Source organism: Aotus nancymaae, unplaced genomic scaffold (genome assembly GCF_030222135.1).
Source record: "Aotus nancymaae isolate 86718 unplaced genomic scaffold, 86718_ANA_hifiasm-v0.15.2.pri h1tg000028l, whole genome shotgun sequence".
Taxonomy (NCBI): Eukaryota; Metazoa; Chordata; class Mammalia; order Primates; family Aotidae; genus Aotus; species Aotus nancymaae.
The window spans coordinates 24,275,558-24,297,362 of NW_026988441.1; the positions used below are offsets into that span (position 1 = coordinate 24,275,558).

The following is a 21,805-nucleotide window of genomic DNA, read 5'->3' on the forward strand; positions in this document are numbered from 1 at the left end:
GCCCTGGACAGAACTTCCAGTACAATGTTGAATAGGAGTGGTGGGAGAGGGCATCCTTGTCTTGTGCCAGTTTTCAGAGGAAACGCTTCCAGTTTTTGCCCATTCAGTATGATATTGGCTGTGGGTTTTTCATAAATGGCTCTTATTATTTTGAGATACAATCCACTGATACCTAGTTTAATTTGAGTTTTTAGCATAAAGTGCTGTTGGATTTTTTCGAAGGCCTTCTCTGCATCTATTGATAATCATGTGGTTTTTGTCTTTGGTTCTGTTTATGTGATGGATTACATTTATAGATTTGCAGATGTTGAATCAGCCTTGCGTCCCCTGGATGAAGCCGACTTGATCATGATGGATAAACTTTTTGATGTGCTGTTGTAATTGGTTTGCCAGTATTTTATTGAAGATTTTTGCATCGACGTTCATCGTCGATATTGGCCTGAAGTTTGCTTTTTTAGTTGAGTCTCTGCCAGGTTTTGGTATCAGTATGATGTTGGTCTCATAAAATAATTTAGGGAGTTCTCTTTTTTTGTATTGTTTGGAATAATTTTAGAAGGAATTATACCGGCTCCTCTTTGTACATCTGGTAGAATTTGACTGTGAAGCTGTCTGTTCCTTGAATTTTTTTTTGTTGATAGGCTATTAATTGCTGCCTCAACTTTAGACCTTGTTTGTTGTCTATTCAGGTATTCAAATCCTTCTTGATTTAGTCTTGGGAGGGTGTAAGTATCCCAGAATTTATCTGTTTCTTCTAGATTTACTGGTTTATTTGCATAGAGGTGTTTGTAGTAATCTCTGATGGTAGTTTGTATTTCTGTGGAATCAGTGGTGATATCCTCTTTATCATTTTTTATTTGCATCTTTTTGAACCTGATCTCTCTCTCTTTTTTTATTAGTCTGGCTAGCAGTCTATCTATTTTGTTGATCTTTTCAAAAAAACAGCTCCTAGATTTATTGATTTTTTTGAAGGGTTTTTTTGTGTCTCCATCTCTTTCAGTTCTGCTTTGATCTTAGTTATTTCTTGCCTTCTGCTAGCTTTTAAATTTGTTTGATCTTGCTCCTCTAGTTCTTTTAATTGTGATGTTAGGGTGTTGATTTTATATCTTTCCTTGCTTCTCTGGTGGGCATTTTGTGCTATAAATTTCCCTCTAGACACTGCTTTAAATGTGTCCCAGAGATCCTGGTACATTGTGTCTTTGTTCTCATTGGTTTTGAAGAACATCTTTATTTCTGCCTTTATTTCTTTATTTGTCCAGTAGTCATTCAGGAGCAGGTTGTTCAGTTTCCATGTAGTTGTGCAGTTTTGAGTGGTTTCTTAATCCCAAGTGCTAATTTTATTGTACTGTGGTCTGAGAGGCTATTTGTTATGATTTCCATTCTTTTGCATTTGCTGAGGAGTGTTTTAATTCAATTATGTGGTCAGTTTTAAAATAAGTGCAGTGAGGTGCTGAGAAGAATATATATGCTGTGGTTTTGGGGTGGAGAGTTCTGTAGATGTCTATTAAGTCCACTTGGTCCAGATCTGAGTTCAAGTCCTGGATATCCTTGTTAATTTTCTGTCTTGATGATCTGTCTAGTATTGACAGTGGGGTGTTAATGTCTCCCACTTAAGTTTCTTTGTAGGTCGTTAAGAACTTGCTTTATGTATCTCCTGTATTAGGTACATATATACTTAGGATAGTTAGCTCTTCTTATTGCATAAATCCCTTTACCATTATGTAATACCCTTCTTTGTCTCTTTTGATCTTTGTTGGTTTAAAGTCTGTTTTATAAGAGACTAGGATTGCAACTCCTGCTTTTTTTTTCTCTCTCTGTCCATTTGCTTGGCAAATCTTTCTCCATCCCTGTATTTTGAGCCTATGTGTGTCTTTGCACGTGAGATGGGTCTCCTGAATACAGCACACTGATGGGTCTTAACTTTTCATCCAATTTGACAGTCTGTATCTTTTGATTGTGACATTTTTTCCATTTACATTTAAGGTTAATAATGTTATGTGTGAATTTGATCCTGCCATTTTGATGCTAGCTGGTTGTTTTGCCCATTATTTGATGCAAAATCTTCATAGCGTCTATAGTCTTTACAGTTTGGTATATTTTTGCAGTGACTGGTACTGGTTGTTCCTTTCCATGTTTAATGCTTCCTTCAGGTACTCTTGTAGGGCAGGCCTGGTGGTAACAAAATCTCTCAGCAGTTGCTTGTCCATAAAAGATTTTATTTCTCCTTCACTTATGAAGCTTAGTTTGGCTGGATAATAAAATTCTGGGTTGAAAATTCTTTTTTTAAGGATATTGAAGATTGGCCCCCACTCTCTTCTGGCTTGTAGAGTTTCTGCCGAGAGATCCACTGTGAGTCTGATGGGCTTCCTTTTGTAGGTGAAGTAGCCTTTCTCTCTGGTTGCCCTTAGCATTTTTTCCTTCATTTCAACCCTGGTGAATCTGATGATCATGTGCCTTGGGGTTGCTCTTCTTGAGGAATACCTTTGTGGTGTTTTCTGTATTTCCTGTGTTTGAATGTTGGCCTGCCTTGCTAGGTTGGAGAAGTTCTCCTGGATAATATCTGAAGAGTGTTTTCCAACTTGATCTCTTTCTTGCCGTCACTTTCAGGTACACTGATCAAATGTGGATTTGGTCTTTTCACGTAATCCCATGTTTCCTGGGGTTTTGTTCATTACTTTTCACTCTTTTCTCTAATCTTGCCTTCTCGCTTTATTTCATTGAATTGATCTTTAATCTCTGATATCCTGTCTTCCGCTTGATTGATTCGGCTATTGAAACTTGTGTATGCTTCACAAAGTTCTCATGCTGTGTTTTTCAACTCCATCTTGTCATTTATGTTCTTCTCCATGCTGGTTATTCTCATTAGCATTTCATCTAACCTTTTTTCAAGGTTCTTAGTTTCTTTGCATTGGGTTAGAACATGCTCCTTTAGCTCAGAGAAGTTTGTTATTACTCACCTTCTGAAGTCTGCTTCTGTCAATTCGTCACACTCATTCTCCATCCTGTTTTGTTCTCTTGCTGTTGCGGGGTTGTGATCCCTTGGAGGAGAAGAGGCATTCTGGCTTTTGGTGATTTCAGCCTTTTTGCGCTGGTTTATTCCCATCCTCATGGATTTATCTGCCTTTAGTCTTTGAAGGTGGTGACTTTTGGATGGGATTTCTGATTGGATGTCCTTTCTGTTGATGTTGAAGCTATTTCTTTCTGTTTGTTAGTTTTCCTTTCAACATTCAGGCCCCTCTGCTGCAGGTCTGCTGGAGTTTCCTGGAGGTCTACTCCAGACCCTGCTTGCCTGGGAATCACCTGCAGGGGCTGCAGAACAGCAAAGGTTGCTGTCTGTTCCTCCTTCTGCTAGCTTCATCCCAAAAGGGTACCTGCCAGATGCTAGCCAGAGCTCTCTTGTATGACGTCTCTGTCAGTTTGGTTACACGGGGGATCGGGGAGCCATTTGAGGAGGCAGCCTGTCCTTTAATGGAGCTGAAGCACTGTTGGGGGATCCATTGCTCTCTTCAGGGTTGCCAGGCAGGGATGTTTAAGTCTGCTGGTGTGGAACCCTTTTCCCAGGTGTTCTGTCCCAGGAAGGTGGGGGCTTTGTAAGTCCCTGACAGGGTGCTGTCTTTTTTTTCTGAGATGCCCTGCCCAGCAAGGAGGGAATCTACTTGACAATCTGCCTGCAGAGGCCTTGCTCAGTTGCCATGCTGGGCTCTGCCCAGCTGCCATGTAAACTTCCTAGTGGCTTTGTTAACACAGGCAATGTTGAAATCGCCTAACAGAGCCTCAGCGGTGGCGGGCAGCCCTCCTCCCACCAAGCTCAAACTTCCCAGGTTGTGCTCGGACTGCTGTGCTAGCTGTGAGAATTTCTAGCCAGTGGATCTTAGATTGCTGATCTTCATGGGAGTAGGACCTGCCTAGCCAGCTCGCTTGGCCCCCTGGCTTCAGCCCCCTTTTTCAGGGGGAATGAGCTTTTCTGTCTCACTGGCATTCTAGGTGCCACTCAAATAAAACTGCCATCCAGTTTTGTGCTGGAATCCCAAAGCGCTGGTGTTGTAGGCACCGGAGGGAATCTCCTGGTCTGCGGGTTGTGTAGACCATGCGAAAAGTGCAGCATCTGAGCTGGAGTGTCGGAGTGTCTGGAAAAGTTCCTAATGAAACTTTTTTCCCAAGTCTCCCTGGGCTGGGAGAGAGAATTCTCTGGCCCCTTGCACCTCCTGGGTGAGGCTATGCCCCACCCTGCTTTGGCTTGTGCACATTGGGCTTTTCCCACTGTCTAACCAGTCCCAGTGAGATGAACTGGTACCTCAGCTGGAAATATGGGGATCACTTGTCTTCTGATGTGCTCTCACTGGAAACTGAAGACCGGAGCTGTTCCTATTTGGCCATCTTTATGGAAGTCCTTTTTTAAAAAAAATTTTAGAATCTTTCAGTTATTTCTTTTTATATTTTTTATCACCACAATTTATTTATTTATTTATTTATTTTTAATTGCATTTTAGGTTTTGGGGTACATGTGAAGAACATGCAAGATTGTTGCATAGGCACACACATGGCAGTGTGATTTGCTGCCTTCTTCCCCATCACCTATATCTGGCATTTCTCCCCATGCTATCTCTCCCCAACTCCCTACCCACCGCTGTCCCTCCCCTATTTCCCCCAGACAGACCCCAGTGTGTAATGCTCCCCTCCCTGTGTCCATGTGTTCTCATTGTTCAACATCCACCTATGAGTGAGAACATGCGGTGTTTGATTTTCTGTTCTTGCATCAGTTTGCTGAGAATGATGGTTTCCAGATTCATCCATGTCCCTACAAAGGACACGAACTCATCGTTTTTTATCACTGCATAGTATACCATGGTGTATATGTACCACATTTTCCCTGTCCAGTCTATCATCAGTGGGCATTTGGGTTGGTTCCAGGTCTTTGCTATCACCACAATTTAAATATTTTTGTTATTACCCTCATTTTTCTGATTTTCTATAGTCTGTGTTCCTATTTTCACTCATTAAATATTATTCAATTTTAAAAATTAATATATACATTTATAATGGTTTCTTTCTAAAAGTTTTATAATATTTTTGATGGGATTATATTGCCCTATTTTTTACAGATTGTAATTTTTGAGATTTGGACATTTAAAAAGGCTACCTGTCTCAAAATTTATAATGTAGCTTTGTCCTGGCATAGTCAGAAAACTGGTTTTGGCTAGAGATTATGGAGGTCTGTCAAACATCTTCAGCTTTGTCTTGTCTGAAATTTTGTGTTTACTTTTAGCTAAAGGAGATTATTTATGTTTCTTTTGAAAAGTAATCACTTGCTACACCTGTTCTTTCTCTGTAGCACTGCAGTACTCTGCTGCAGGGAATTCACCTTTAGCCTCAGAAGACTCAAACTGTCATTTCAAAGTATACCACTATTTCTTTTACCATTTTATGTAATGGGAGACAGAAATCAGTGTATGGAAAGCCCCATAGAAGCCAGAAATTAAATTTTATGTGTTAATATTTTACTTGTCTTTTTTAAAAAAACAGAAGTTGGCAATTTACTTCTTTTTTTTTTTTTTTTGAGACGGAGTTTCGCTCTTGTTAGCCAGGCTAGAGTGCAATGGTGCGATCTCAGCTCACCGCAACCTCCGCCTCCCAGGTTCAAGCAGTTCTCCTGCCTCAGCCTCCTGAGTAGCTGGGACTACAGGCATGCGCCACCATGCCCAGCTAATTTTTGTATTTTTAGTGGAGATGGGATTTCACCATGTTAACCAGGATGGTCTCGATCTCTTGACCTCGTGATCCACCCGCCTCGGCCTCCCAAAGTGCTGGGATTATAGGCATGAGCCACCGCGCCCAGCCCTGGTAATTTACTTCTAAAAGGACTGTGTAATACTGGGGAACAGAAAGAGTTGTATTTGGGTAAATTTAACACACTTTTTTTTGTTTTTCTATGTGGCTGTTTGCATTGGTCTTAATTCAGGCATTGCACACATTTAACTCATTTATAAATTATCCACTTATGTATTTTCATCTGTATGTTTTTACTGTGTTTATGTCTATGAAGAATTAGAGCCTGTGGTATATTGCAATGTCATGTTGTTTATGTAGTTTGAATAATTTTATAGGTTAGATTTGTAAACTGTATTTATCTGAGTCTAATAAGTAGAATAATTTGTTATTTTTGTTTATTTTCAGTTATATGTTCTCATTTTTCTCAAGACCTTTGGGAAGAGAAGGGCATAGAAGATTCTTTCCAAAAAGTGGTTTTGAGAAGATCTGAAAAATGTGGACATGATAATTTACAGTTAAAAATTGATGGTACCAATATGGATGAGTATAAGGTGCACAAAGAAGGTTATAATAAACTTAACCAGAGTTTGACAGCTACACAAAGCAAAGTATTTCAATGTGATAAATATGCAAAAGTCTTTCATAAATGTTCAAATTCAAACAGACGTAAGATAAGGCATACTGAAAGTAAACTTTTGAAATGTAAAGAATATGTCAGATCATTTTGCGTGCTTCCACGCCTATCTCAACATAAAGGAATTTATACTAGAGAGAATTTCTTCAAATGTGAAGAATGTGGCAAAACCTTTAACTGGTTCTCAACCCTTACTTGTCATAAAAGAATTCATACTGGAGAGAAGCCCTACAAATGTGAAGAATGTGGCAAAGCCTTTAGCCAGTCCTCAAGCCTTACTAAGCATAAGATAATTCATACTGGAGAGAAACCCTACAAATGTGAAGAATGTGGCAAAGCTTTTAAACAATCCTCAACTCTTATTACACATAAGAAAATTCATGCTGGAGAGAAAAACTACAAATGTGAAGAATGTGGCAAAGCTTTTAAACAACCCTCAACTCTTATTATACATAAGAAAATTCATGCTGGAGAGAAACACTACAAATGTGAAGAATGTGGCAAAGCCTTTAGGTGGTCTTCAAGCCTTCCTAACCATAAGAAAATTCATACTGGAGAGAAGCCCTACAAATGTGAAGAATGTGGCAAAGCCTTTAACAAGTTCTCAACGCTTACTACACACAAGGCAATTCATACTGGAGAGAAACACCACAAATGTAAAGAATGTGACAAAGCCTTTAGGTGGTCTTCAAGCCTTACTAAGCATAAGAGAATTCATACTGGAAAGAAGCCCTACAAATATGAAGAATGTGTCAAAACCTTTAACAAGTTCTCACCCCTTACTATACACAAGGCAATTAATACTGGAAAGAAACACTACAAATGTGAAGAATGTGGCAAAGCCTTTAGCTGGCCCTCAAGCCTTACTAAGCATAAGATAATTCATACTGGAGAGAAACCCTACAAATGTGAAGAATGTGGCAAAGCTTTTAGACAATCGTCAACTCTTACTACGCATAAGAAAATGCATGCTGGAGAGAAAAACTACAAATGCGAAGAATGTGGCAAAGCCTTTACGTGGTCTTCAGGCCTTATTAAGCATAAGATAATTCATACTGGAGAGAAACCCTACAAATGTGAAGAATGTGGCAAAGCCTTTAACAAATTCTCAACCCTTACTACACACAAGGCAATTCATACTGGAGTGAAGCCCTACAAATGTGAAGAATGTGGCAAAGCCTTTAACAAGTTCTCAACGCTTACTACACACAAGGCAATTCATACTGGAGAGAAACCCTACAAATGTGAAGAATGTGGTAAACCCTTCAACCGGTTATCAAACCTTACAGAACATAAGAGAATTCATACCGGAGAGAAGTCCTGCAAATGTGAAGAATGTGGCAAAGCCTTTAGCCAGTCCTCAAGCCTTACTAAGCATAAGATAATTCATACTGGAGAGAAACCCTACAAATGTGAAGAATGTGGCAAAGCTTTTAGACAATCGTCAACTCTTACTACGCATAAGAAAATGCATGCTGGAGAGAAACACTACAAATGCGAAGAATGTGGCAAAGCCTTTACGTGGTCTTCAGGCCTTACTAAGCATAAGATAATTCATACTGGAGAGAAACCCTACAAATGTGAAGAATGTGGCAAAGCCTTTAACAAGTTCTCAACCCTTACTACACACAAGGCAATTCATACTGGAGAGAAACACCACAAATGTGAAGAATGTGGCAAAGCCTTTAGGTGGTCTTCAAGCCTTACCAAGCATAAAAGAATTCATACTTGAGAGAAGCCCTACAAATGTGAAGAATGTGGCAAAGCCTTTAACAAGTTCTCAACACTTACTAAACACAAGGCAATTCATACTGGAGAGAAACACTACAAATGTGAAGAATGTGACAGCCTTCACCTGGGCCTCAAGCCTTACTGAACATAAGAGATTTCATACTGGAGGAGAAACCCTACCATTGTGAAGAATGTAGTAAAGACTTCAACCGGTCCTTACACCTTACTACTCATAAGAGAATTCATACTGGAAGGAAAACTCCTACAAGTGTAAAAAATATGGTGAAGCTTTTAACTAGTTCTCAACACTTACTGAACATAAAAGAGTTTATACAGGATGGAAACCTTACAAATGTGAAGAATGTGACAAGCCTTTTAACTGTTCCTCAATCCTTACTAAACATAGATAAGTAATACTGGAGGGAATCCATTCCAGTGTGTGGAATGTGGCAAAGCCTTTAACCAGTCTGTAAGGATTACTACATGTAAGAAAACTCATACTGGAAAGAAACCCTACATATGTGAAGAATATGGAAAAGCCTCTAACAGATCCTCAATTCTTAACACACATAAGCTAATTTATACTATAGAGAAACTCTACAAACCTAAAAATGTCACAGCGCTTTTGGCGACACCTCAAACTTCTGAATATAAAAGAAATTGTATGGATGAGAAATGCGAATAATGTGACGAAGTCTTTAAATGGCTGTCACACTTGATTATAGGTAAGATATACTGGAGAAAACTAATGTGAATAATGTGGCAAAATATTTAACCAATGCTCACACCTTATTGCACAGGAAAGCATTTCTATTTGAGAACAAATGTACAAATATAAAGAAAGTGTAGGCTAGGCACAGTGCTTCACACCTGTAATCCCAGCACTTTGGGAGCCCAAGACAGATGGATCATTTGAGGTCAAGAGTTCAAAACCAGTCTGGCCAACATGCTGAAATTTCATCTATACAAAAAATGCAAAAACATTAGCCAAGCATGGTGGCAGACACCTGTAATTCCAGTTACTCAGGAGGTTGAGGCAGGAGAATCACTTGAACCTGGGAGGAAAAGGTTGCAGTGAGCCAAGATCATGCCACTGTATTCCAGCATGGGCGACAGGGAGATATTTTTTAAAAAAAAGGAAATTGTGAAAGCCATTAATACCTTCTTACATCTTATTCAACATCAGAGAATTAATACTCAATAAAAGCATTAAAAGTGCAGTTACTATCAGTAGATCTTTCAGAAAATACAAGCCCTAAAAGTGCAAAAGAATATTTATTTTGAAAACAAATATATAAAGAGGATTATAGTACCTTTACTTGTATCACAGATTTTATTGTACACATTTTGTACTAGAGGAAAACCCTGAGGCAATTGTTCCAACTTTGCTCAATATCAGGGAATTTATATTGAGAATAACCTTGCAAATGTAATAAATTTGGAAAAACATTTTATCAAAAACTACATATTATAAAACACCAGAGTTTATACTAAAATATATTTTTGCAGATACTGTATTTTTAAAAATTAATCCAAAACAAGTTTATGTAAATATCAGAATTTCACAATACAAATATCTGTCTCTCCAAATTCAGACATTACACTAAATCCTACTGCTGAGTATGGGAAAAAATCCAAAACTAAATTTGGTAAAAAAATTATTTGTATATAACTTTAAAAGAAGTAGATCTTTGAAGAGTTATAATTACATTTAAAGCATACTTTTATCTTGAAAATACAGATTTTTTGGCCAGACATAGTGGCTCACATCTGTAAGGCTAACACTTGGAGATGCCAAAGTGGACAGATCCCCTGAGGTCAGGAGTTCAAGACCAGCTTGGCCAACATGATGAAACCCCATCTCTACTAAAAATGAATACAAAAATTAGCCAGGCATTGTGATGCACACCTGTAATTCTAGCTACTTGGGAGGCTGAGGCATGAGAATCACTTGAACCTGGGAGGCAGTGGTTGCAGTCAGCTGAGGTTTTGCCACTGCACTACAGTTTGGGTGACAGAGCAAGACTCTGTCTTAAAAAACAAAACCCAGATTATTTGGAAACTGAATAATGATGAAATTCAACTCTTAAATTACTTTGTGTAATTTTTTCATTTCTATTGTATTCACATGTAAAAAGCATGCTATCAATTCTGCATCAAAGATTTGGGAGGCTTTTTTATTAGGTGGTCATTATGATCTTTCTTATGTACAAATAAGGACATTAAAATGCAAGATGCATGATTAAAATCTAAGTAGAAAGGCTGTTTGTGGTTAACTTATAGAATTGAGTGATACATGAGGTAGGCATTCCGAATAATATTCTGTTTTTTTCTTTTTTTTGAGAGGAAATCTCACTCTGTTTCCCAGGCTGGAGTGCAGTGGCACATCAGCTCACTGCAAGCTCTTCCTCCCAGATTCAACCATTCTCCTGTCTCAGCCTCCCAAGTGATTGAGGTTACAGATGCCCACTATTACTTCCGACTAATTTTTGTATTTTAGTAAAATGAGGTTTTACCATGTTGGGAGGCTGTTCTTGAACTCCTGACCTCAAGTGGCCTGCTCACCTTAGCCTCCCAAAGTGCTGGGATTACAGGTGTGAGCCACTGTGCCCAGCCCCAAGTAATATTCTAATCCATTATTATGAGAGAAAAATCGTTCTTAATTATAGTTAAAACTAAATCAAAATTAATTAAATTAGTATGTCATTTTACTAACTGTAATTTCATGTGATAAAACTACATTTTGAAAACATTTTAGGTTGTAATTTTTTAATTCAACATTTATAACATTAGATACTTTATACATTCAATAAAGTGTTATTGTGCCACTATTTTTAACCTATTGTACCTTACTCAAGGGTGTATTTAAAAGATGGTAGCAGTACACTATTTGGCAACATACTAGACTAACATCTCTAGTGTACTTCATTTCCAGTAGCTTTAAACTGCAAATAAAGAATATTGTTTCTGTAAGTTACAATATTTTTACATTTTAATTTATTTTTCTTCGTTTTTATGTGTATACATTTATGCCATATATGGCATATTTTGATACAGTTATACAATATATAATAATCACATTAGGGTAAATAAAGTACCTATAACTTCTGTCTTTTATGTTTTGTATTAAAAACAATTCAGTTCTACAGTCTTAGTTATTCCAAGTTGTACAGTTAAATTATTATTGACTACATGGTCATTTTTATAGTCATCATAAAATTTATATACAGGTGAAAACAAATAAATTTCTGAGTCCTAAATATTTTCAAAAATTTATTACGTATTTTTTGAAGCATGTGGCCTCTGCCTTCAAGAACATTTGGAGTTTTAGTTTTGACTTACATAGAGTTAAATATACACATCTGTTAGTCTAATCATATTACTTAGATTTAAGGAGTAAGTGTGTTTGTGTTAGTATAAGTTTGCAACTATTTTCAGAAGAAAAGAGTAATATTAAGAAAAAACAAATTATTTTAATAAGATGTCTGATTTACTAGAAAACAAAAATCCTCAAAAATGGTAAAAGCAAATATGTATTCTTTGCTTTGTATTCAATTTATTACACTATCTTATAGCTTATCTTTTACAATCTTTGCATGCAAGGTTTCTGTTTTTACTTGCCTGGTACTCATGCTAGACCAATATTCTTTTTGTTTCTTATTTGTTTGTTTTGTAGTTTATGAAGTATTTATTATCATAGCTAATTTGTAGTTAGAATAATTTTTATAAAATTTCATCATGCGCACACAATTATTTTTAGATACAATTCAATAATTTGTGTATTAAGTTATTTTTATTTAGTTAAAAGAATCCATTAGGTTCTTTTAATGGGAGAACCCGATATGAGCTTATTTTTCTTTAGTTATTGTTCTCTTAACTTTTTATAATTGATATAAGTAAATTTTATTTATTGAGTCAGTTTGTTTCAGTAAGTACTAGGGAAGCTTTATAAGTCATCAGGATGGCTTTATATATAAATGTAGCAAACAAACATGGCAGTGCTCAGGGTGTAACAGATGCTCCATAATTAGTCATAAATATTCCTGCTAAAGTTAGTTTTTAACTTCAAGTTAGAGATGGAAAATATCAATTTGAAGAAATAACATTGATTCTTCATGTGAAGAGGACATTGTTTCCAGGCTGCAAAGCTGAATCTTGCTGAATTTCAAGAGAACTACTTCATTCATGTCTTAATTATCTTAAAGTTTTGTCTTTTTATATGCATTCAAACCATATATGCATCACAGCCCTTCTTTTTCTGTGTTATGGCTACAGTTTTCTTATCTTGTTTTCATGTGTCATTTCACATAGTATGTTGTAGGTTTTCAGGAGGACATTGGTATTTTTTAATGCACTGAAAAATTGGTTTTAACTGTAAAGTTTGCTCACCAGTATATTGGTTAATTAACATAAAAGACATACGCTGTCTACAGAAGAGAGGATTAAATCAGCCTGGTGTTTCTTTGTAAAAGAAAAATATTAGATTTTTTTTTTTTTTTTTTTTTTTGAGACAGTCTCACTGTGTCTCCAAGCGCCAGGCTGGAGTGCAGTGGCACAATCTCGGCTCATTGCAACCACCGCCTCCTGGGTTCAAGCAATTCTCCTGCCTCAGCCTCCTGAGTAACTGGGACTACAGGCGTGCGTGACCACGCGCAGCTAATTTTTGTGTTTTTAGTAGAGATGGGGTTTCACCATGTTGGTCAGGATGGTCTCGATCTCTTGACCTCATGATCCGCCCACCTCGGCCTCACAAAGTGCTGGGAAAATATTAGATTCTTATACAAAGTGTGGGAAATATATAATTTGCTAGAACATACATAAATTATAAAAATTAAATGTTTAAGAGAATTAATAGTGAGCAATTTTTAATTTAGTTATTGTATACTTATAGCACAACGTGGATTTTCATGCAGAATCCTCCATTTTAAAGTGTGAATGTTAAAGTTTGCAAAACATTAAAATGACCTCTGTAAATTTGGAATATTTATCTTCCATATTATATAATTTGGAGAAATTTGTTACTCTTATTGTTTGTAAATATTTTAATGGTTTAAGTTTTAATCTACAGTTTATATTCTTAGTCACCTAACTGTAGTGATCTCCTTGTCCATTTTCTCTGAAAAGTTTTGGAGATAATGGGAGCTTTTAGATTAAAACATGTCCTATTAGTTTGCATGCAAACCAGCTTACTGTGTTCACACAGTGGCCAGTCATGGGAGCATAAGCAAGGCTGCCCTTTTAGTGTCTTTCATACTATTACCATAAGCACCAGTAACTCCAGGTGCCTCAAGCTTAAAATAAAAGGCCTAAAGTCTCCGATGCACCGTGATGGGTTCAGAGCATGCTGTTAAACATCAAAGTTTCTATGGTTATGACTGACAAATGAGAAAACAGCAAAAAACAAAAACAAACATATATATTTTCAAATCTGATTCATCTTTTAAAAAAAAATTTTTTTTTTCCTTGGGATTTGAGTTCAAATTTTGAAAGTCACTGCCCAACAAATGTTACAGAGCTTTCATTCTATATTTTTTGGTAGTAGTTTCAGAGTTTTAGACCTTGCATTTAAGTATCTAATTTAGTTTGTGTTATATATGTTGTGAGTTGAGGATCTCATTATATTCCTCTGAATGTGGATATGAAATTTTCTTAACACCATTTATTGAAGATACTGCCATTTCCCTAAGAAATTGCCACCTTTATTTAAAACCAGTTGGCTGTGAATACATTAATATATTTCTGGTCTCCTTTTTCTTCTGTATTGTCCTGTGTGTCTGTTTTTATTCAAGTACCATACTTTTTTTTTTTTCTATAGCTTTGTAGTACCTTTCAAAGTCAGGTAGAGTGATACCTTCACTTTTTCTACTGCTTGATTGCTTTGGATATTGAGGATCTTTTGTGGTACCATATAAAAATTTTAGATGTATTTTTAAAAAATTTGTTAGTTTTGTAACTGGTATTTTGATAGAGCTTGCATTGTATCTATATATTATTTTGTATAATACAGATATTTAACAATATTAATGCCAATTTATAAAGGAGTAATATTTTTCCAACTGTGTATTAATTTCTTTGATTTCATTTTGAGATAGTTGTCAGTATATAGAAATGCTGCTGACATTTGGATGTTGCTTTTGTATTCTGCAAGTTTAATAAATTTGTTTATTAGTCATAATTTTTAGTAATGTCTTAGGCCTTTGTTTCCTTAAGATTATGCATAGTATTAAAAAATATATATGGGAATAATTTAACATTTTTTCTAATCTGGCTGCTTTGATTTTATTTTCTAATTTCTCTGTCTTGTATATTTAGTACTATGTTTAATAAGACTGAAGAAAATGGGCATTATTTGTCTTCTTGCTCTTAGAGGAAAAGCTTACAAGTTTTCCCTGTTTAGTATGTTATTTGCTGTGCTTTTTGTTGTTGTTGTTGTTATATGTGGCATTCATTGACTTGAGGTTTGTTTATCCTATAACCACTTTTTTCAGGACTTTATTATGAAGAAATTTTGAATTTTGTTAAACTTTTATTTTGCATTTATTTAAATGTTAGAGGTGTGAAATCACATCTAATTCTGCATAGATTTTTAAAAATCCTCAGAGACTTCTATGAAAATGCATACAAAATAGAAAATTTAGAGATCATAGATACACTCCTGGATACACACAACTTCCCAAGATTAAACCAGAAACTTTAATTTTCACCAAAAGACTCCTAAGCCTAAAAAAAATTTCAAAAAACATCTCAGAGTATAAAATCAACACAAATGCATAGCATTTCTGTGCACCAATAATATTAAGCTGAGAAAAAAAAAGTTCTATTTACAATAGCCACAAGCAAAAAAATACATCTAGAAATACATTAAATCAAGGGGACAAAATATCTCGACACGGAGAGCTACAAAACATTGCTGAAAGAAATGAGAGGCAATGCAAATAAATGAAAAAATATTGCATGCTCATGAATTCAAATAATATAATTGAAATGGCCATTCTGCCTAAAGCAACCTACAGATTAACTGCTATTTTTCGCAAACTATCCTTAAAGTTTTATAGAATTAAAAAAAGAAAATGATTATAAAATAGATATAAAAGAATTAAAGAGCCCAAATAGTCAAGACAACTTCAGACTAAGAGAATAAATCTGAGCTGGGCATGGTGGCTTATGCCTGTTATCCTAGCACTTGAGGAGGCCAAGGTGGATGGATCATCTGAGGTCAGGAGATTGAGACCACCCAGCCCAACATGGTGAAACTTCCCTCTCTACTAAATACAAAAAATTATCTGGGCATAGTGGTACATGCCTGTAATCCCAGCTATTTGGGAGGCTGAGGCAAGAGAGCTGCTTTAACCCAGGAGGTGGAGATTGCAGTTAGCCAAGATTGCACCAGAGTAACCAGTATAACATGGTTCTGGTACAAAAATATACATGTAGACAAATAAAATGGAAGACAGAGTCCTGAATTAAGCTATAATTTTACAACTAACTTATTTTTTACAAAGCCAACAGAAATAAAGGAGGAATTAAATCCCTATTCAGTAAAAATACTGGGGAAACTGGTTAGTGGTGTGGAAGAAAACTGGACTCCTACCTTTTTCTACATAAAACATAATCCAGCATAGATTAAAAACTTGATCTGTGAGTCTTCAAGCTACAAAACTCTTAGAAGAACACTTAGAAAATATTGGCCTCTGGAAATAATTTATGACTAACATCTAACATCAGTGCAACAAAAATAAAAATTAAAAACTGGCACCTAATTAAGCCAAAGAACTTCAGCACAGTAAAAAAAACTCAACAAAATGAACAGATGACTTAAACAGTATGAAATAAAATATTTGCAAACAGCAGACAATGAAGGATTAATATACAGAATTTATTTAAAAAAATTTTTTATTAAAAATTTAATAAAAAGCAAACATGATATTAATAGACTCTTCTCAAAGGAAGATTCCTCAAAGAAAGACAAGAGCTGCCAATAAACATGTAAAAATTGCTCAACATTCCTAATTATCTGAAAGATGTAAAAAGTGACATCATTTCACACCATTAAGAATGACTTATTAGCCGGGTGCGGTGGCTCACGCCTGTAATCCCAGCACTTTGGGAGGCCGAGGTGGGTGGATCACGAGGTCAAGAGATCGAGACCATCCTGGTCAACATGGTGAAACCCCGTCTCTACTAAAAATACAAAATATTAGCTGGGCATGGTGGCGCCTGCCTGTAATCCCAGCTACTCAGGAGGCTGAGGCAGGAGAATTGCCTGAACCCAGGAGGCGGAGGTTGCGGTGAGCCAAGATCATGCCATTGCACTCCAGCCTGGGTAACAAGAGCGAAACTCCGTCTCAAAAAAAAAAAAAAAAAAAAAAAAAAAAAAAGGCTTATTAAAAGTAAATAAGATGTTGAAGTTGTGGAGAAAAGGAAATTTTCCTACACCGTTGGTGGGAATGCAAATTAATTCAGACCCTGTGCAAAGCAGTTTGGAAATTTCTCAAGGAGTTACAAATAGAATTGCCATTTGACCCCATTACTGGCTATCTGCCCCAAAAGAGAAAAAATAATTTTGCCAGAGAGACACCTGCACTCACATGTTTATCACAGCACTATTGACAATAGTAAAGACCAAATTAAACCAGTTACCCATGAATCTTTTATTGGATAAGAAAAATGATGTACTTATACAACCTCCAATACAATGCAGAAACAGAAGAGAATGAAGTAATGTCTTTTGCAGCAACATGAATGCAGCAGAAGGCCCTTATTCTAAGCAAATTAACACAACAGAAAAGCAAATGCCACATATTCTCACTCATACATGGGCACTAAAAATTGGGTGCACATGGAAACAAAGATGAAAACAAATACTGGGAATTCTAAAAAGAAGGAGGGAGGAGGGGAGACAAGGATTTAAAACCTACTTGGGCAATGGAATTAAGTGTCCAACCTCAACATCATGTAGTATACCTGTTTTACAAATCTGCACATATACCCCTTAAATACAAAAATAATAAAATGCTTTTTGGTATAATGACAGGTTCTATTTCTCCAGTTCTGGGTTAATAGCTGAAATAAGGGGTGAAAAAAAATTTCACCCCTTAAGGCATAGGGGTGAATGTTTCTATACCAGGTCTTCCCACATTTTATAAGCTAACCTCTCTGAAAGCTTTTGGTCTATAGCTCAGAAAGTGTTTTATTTTCAAGTGTGCAGCAAAAATAAATTACACCTTCATTATTTATGAATTAACTGTACACTAGACTAGACTTAATTTGTTACTGTTTTTGGGGAAAAAGTGGTAAGCTATTTAATCACTTTTTTTTAGGATGAACTATTTTTGAAAGCATGAGACTAAAAATTATGCTAAATTACTGAATCAGAAAACATTTTTTCTAAAAAAAAAAAAGGCACAAAAGTCTTATGGTCATATTTCAAAATCTAGACATAGTGCTAATCTTAAAAGATCTGTGTGTTTAAGATTATAGATAACCCATTTACACTTAGAAGATAAATAAATGCAATACTTTATAGTTTACTGTAGTTACCATGCTGTGCAATAGATCTCAAAACTTACTTACCCTATTTGAAATTTTGTACTCTTTGTCAACTCCCCAGTTTTTCATAATATTTGTTTCCATTCTAGGTTTGAATATATGAAAATTTCCCAGAATAGTATTAAAAACATTCAGGTACTCTTATAGCCCCAGACTGTAAATCTAGTCTCTCAATTTAGAGTAAATTAAGTGATTTATTTTTTTCAGCCAAGAAAATAATTGTATAAAATGAATGGGTAACAAGCATGGCATTAGTTCCCAAAAAATAGTATGACTAGATTCAGTAAGTCTCTATCTATGCTAAGGACAGTTCAGGTAAATTAAGACCATAATAGGTGCATGTGGCAAGCATTGATGTGCAATGTGTTGTGCTTCCACTAAGCACCTATTTTTGCCCATTTGTAGTAAAGATATCAATTTCCCTTGAGTGACTCAGAGCATATACTGAAAATTGAAAATGCTGTCTTCATAGTGATTACTGGGAACATGGTTAAAACATTTCTTCAATGTTATGAAAAGGTTTTATAAATTTCATTCCACAAAGTCTTTCAGTAAAAGATTGTTTATTTCTAGTATTCAATTTAGATTCTTGAAAATTTTAATATTCCAGGAAAGTCAGAAACACTTAAATGTAAACAAAATTCCATAAAACTTGAATAAGATAAAGTCTTTATAGTTAAGAATTTGATCTTGTTAATATATGTAGAGGAAAATAGAAAACCAGTACTTCAGGCAAAATAACAATTTTTGGCATGGGAGTATCATGCCAAAAAGTATCAGTGAAACAAGTGCTTTTCATCATCGTCGTTAGAGTAAGAAGAATATTGCCTGTTTTTCTGGAAACCTCTGGCCTGTTTTCCACTGATATAAAGTGGAGAAGCATTGAAATAGTGAAAGAGGGTGATATAAATGGAATACTTACATAAAATACAGTTTATAACAAAAAGTGGCATTTGATGTTGTACAACTGTGGATGAGACTATTAGTACGAGGTCATAATATTCTTACTTCTAGTGATAGATCAACTTCATTCACAATATTTTTATTTCAGATAAATCTGCTTTATATTTGCTAGCATTTGATCAAATCTTATCTGAACTCAATAGAAATCTACAAAATAAATCTATTCTACCACAAGCATTTTATTTTATTTTTTTTTAATTTTAATTTTTATTTTTTGAGACGGAGTTTTGCTCTTGTTACCCAGGCTGGAGTGCAATGGTGCGATCTCGGCTCACCGCAACCTCCGCCTCCTGGGTTCAATCAATTCTCCTGCCTCAGCCTCCCGAGTAGCTGGGACTACAGGCGTGCGCCACCATGCCCAGCTAATTTTTGTATTTTTTAGTAGAGACGGGGTTTCACCTTGTTGACCAGGACGGTCTCGATCCCTTGACCTCTTGATCCACCCGCCTCGGCCTCCCAGAGTGCTGGGATTATAGGCGTGAGACACCGCGCCCGGCCTCACAAGCATTTTATTATTGATGCATACACTTATTTTGCTTAAAATACATTGGCTTTTGATGAAAGATTTATAGTTTTGTTTCAGAGTGCTGTTTATTGCTGAGAAGTTGCTGTCATGCTAGAAAACTGCTATTCTCAGCTCTACTCACATTAACTAATAGCAAGTAGGAGTGATGTGTGGATGACAAGCGTGTCTTCTTTGCATCTCTTTTTTAATCAATTGGCTGAAGAAATAAGATAATGTAGATAGAAGATGGAAGAAAATATAATCCCTGAAAGATCATGAAAAAGTTCTCTTAATCAGGAAAAAAGGGATGGTGAAGAATATATATATATTGCTAAACCTCTGAAATTTCAGTATACAACCTGCATTGCTTTAATAATTACATTATTCTTGGCCGGGCGCGGTGGCTCACGCCTATAATCCCAGCACTTTGGGAGGCTGAGGCGGGTGGATCACGAGGTCAAGAGATCGAGACCATCCTGGTCAACATGGTGAAACCCGGTCTCTACTAAAAATACAAAAAATTAGCTGGGCATGGTGGCACGCACCTACAATCCTAGCTACTCGGGAGGCTGAGGCAGGAGAATTGCTTGAACCCAGGAGGCAGAGGCTGCGGTGAGCCAAGATCGCGCCATTGCACTCCAGCCTGGGTAACAAGAGTGAAACTCAGTCCCAAAAAAATATGTAATAATAATAATTACATTATTCTTTCCATTTTAATTGTTCAGGATATAATTCAATTCCATTGTGAATTAAAACAGAAGAATAAGTTATTTGTTTAGACAAAAGATGTAGAAAAGACTCATTACTTTGACCAACGTCTTCTCCACCTCCAGCTTCAGGCAATCATCATTCTACTCTTTGCTTTAATGAGTTTAAATTTTTTGATACTCTACATAGAAATTAAATTATTTGCTATTGTTTTGTGTGTGTGCTGGCTTATTTTACTTAACCTAATGTCTTCCAGGTTCATCAATGTTGTTGCCAACAAAAAGACTTCTTTCTTGTTTAAAACTTTTCTTCTTCTTTTTTTTAATATAAAAAGTAGCTGGCCAAATAAAGTCCGAATGAATTAAGTATAGCTCCTAGTATAACTCACAGTTAATATAAGCTGACTACCCTCTCTGTAGAAAACATTTTTCACCATACAGCTAGACCTCAACTAAGTCATTATGTGTCACAAAAATGAATCACTTTAGAACCCATCTTAGTAATGAGACAATTGTTGACTTCTGGTACTCAGTTCAGGACATCTACAAAAGGAATGGTAAATAGATTTCAACTGTGATGCAAAATCTTTTTCATTGGCATTGATAGCCGAGTGCTATGTTAAGGATTCTGAAGTTACTATTCATTAAGTGGAAGTAGATCATCATAAAGGTCTTTATTATCATCTTCACACTGAGTAGGGTTGCTTTCTTTTCCGCAATTGTGTTTAAAGCTGTCCAAAGAGACTCTCCAAATGCTTGGCTTTCTGTCTGGAAATTTCAGAGTCTTTTAGGTGCACATCTTTTTCTAGTTTCGCACAGCTGGAGAGGCTTCAGCAAACCTACAATCATGGTGGAAGGTGAAGGGGAAGCAAAGACTTCCTGGTTGTGGCTTGAGAAATAGCTATAGTATACTGACTGGTCTCACTTGGGATGTTCTTGACATTCAGGATAGATGGGGTGATCCAGCAATCATATGGACACTATCCATTCCAGTGACGCTCAAACTTCAGTGTGCATCAGGATCCCTGCAAGTCTTGCTAAGACACAGATGCTGAGCCCACCTCCAAGACTCCTTGCTTTTTAAGGAATAAATAGCATTCCATTGTGTAAATATACCACTTTTTATAATTTATTCACCTGTTGATAGACACTTAGGTTGATTTCATACCTTAGCTATTGTGAGTAATCCACCCTTTTTCTTATCTGTTTATATATCTTTTTTTATTTCTAGAAACTTTTTAATTTTATACTATAAATTAAGACTGTTAAATACCTTTATTTCTATGCCTTCTTTTGGTTAATATTTTGACTGATTGCAAAAATAAGTTTTTTAAAAAATTCTTGGATCAAGGCCATTATTATTAACATAATTTGAGACCAAATAGCAATAAAAATCAAATTGATTAGTAAAACAACAATTATCTAACCCCTGGTAATCATTTTCTCTCCCACCCAACATAAAAGTTGAATCTTTGTGTAATTTCTCACAGTTGTAAAAGGAGGCTTCTGATTAAATTGGTCAGCATATAATTTTGTAAAATTTTACTTTTTTAGTCTAAAAATTAAACTGCTCTATTACCAGAAGTTATTTTTAATATGTATTATTTTACTCTTATATTTACATTCTTCAGAAAAATGAAGCTAACAAAAAATGCACTCAAAAATTTTTTTAAATTAAAAATGTTTAAACATTTTTTACAAATTCTAAAAGTAAAAAATAGTTTTAGATTCTTAGAGAACATCTCTCAAATGCTTCCAGTTACCTTCTTCTGACAGTAGATATATATATATTTTTATGTTGCTATAATACAGTTTTGGCTATCCATTGTGGTCAACTCCATCATTTTAATTCTGTTTTCTTGTGCAGTATTTATGTTATGCATTGTATATTTTAAAAGTTGTAGGCCATGCAATGTAAGCTTCAAAAACTGACAAATGTTTTTTCATGTA

At 35.7% G+C, this 21,805-nt stretch overlaps 1 protein-coding gene across 1 annotated transcript in view; it reads left to right on the forward strand.

Moving 5' to 3' along the window:
• The window catches only part of LOC105726273 (zinc finger protein 728-like), a 42,702-nt gene extending 31,311 nt beyond the window's left edge, over positions 1-11,391 (forward strand). The window contains 5 exon segments of the mRNA XM_064381538.1: positions 6,172-8,242; positions 8,244-8,298; positions 8,300-8,392; positions 8,395-8,536; positions 8,539-11,391. Of these exon segments, the coding sequence (XP_064237608.1) occupies positions 6,172-8,242; positions 8,244-8,298; positions 8,300-8,392; positions 8,395-8,536; positions 8,539-8,816 (2,639 nt within the window). The 3' untranslated portion in view covers positions 8,817-11,391.
• The last annotated feature ends 10,414 nt before the right edge of the window (positions 11,392-21,805 follow it).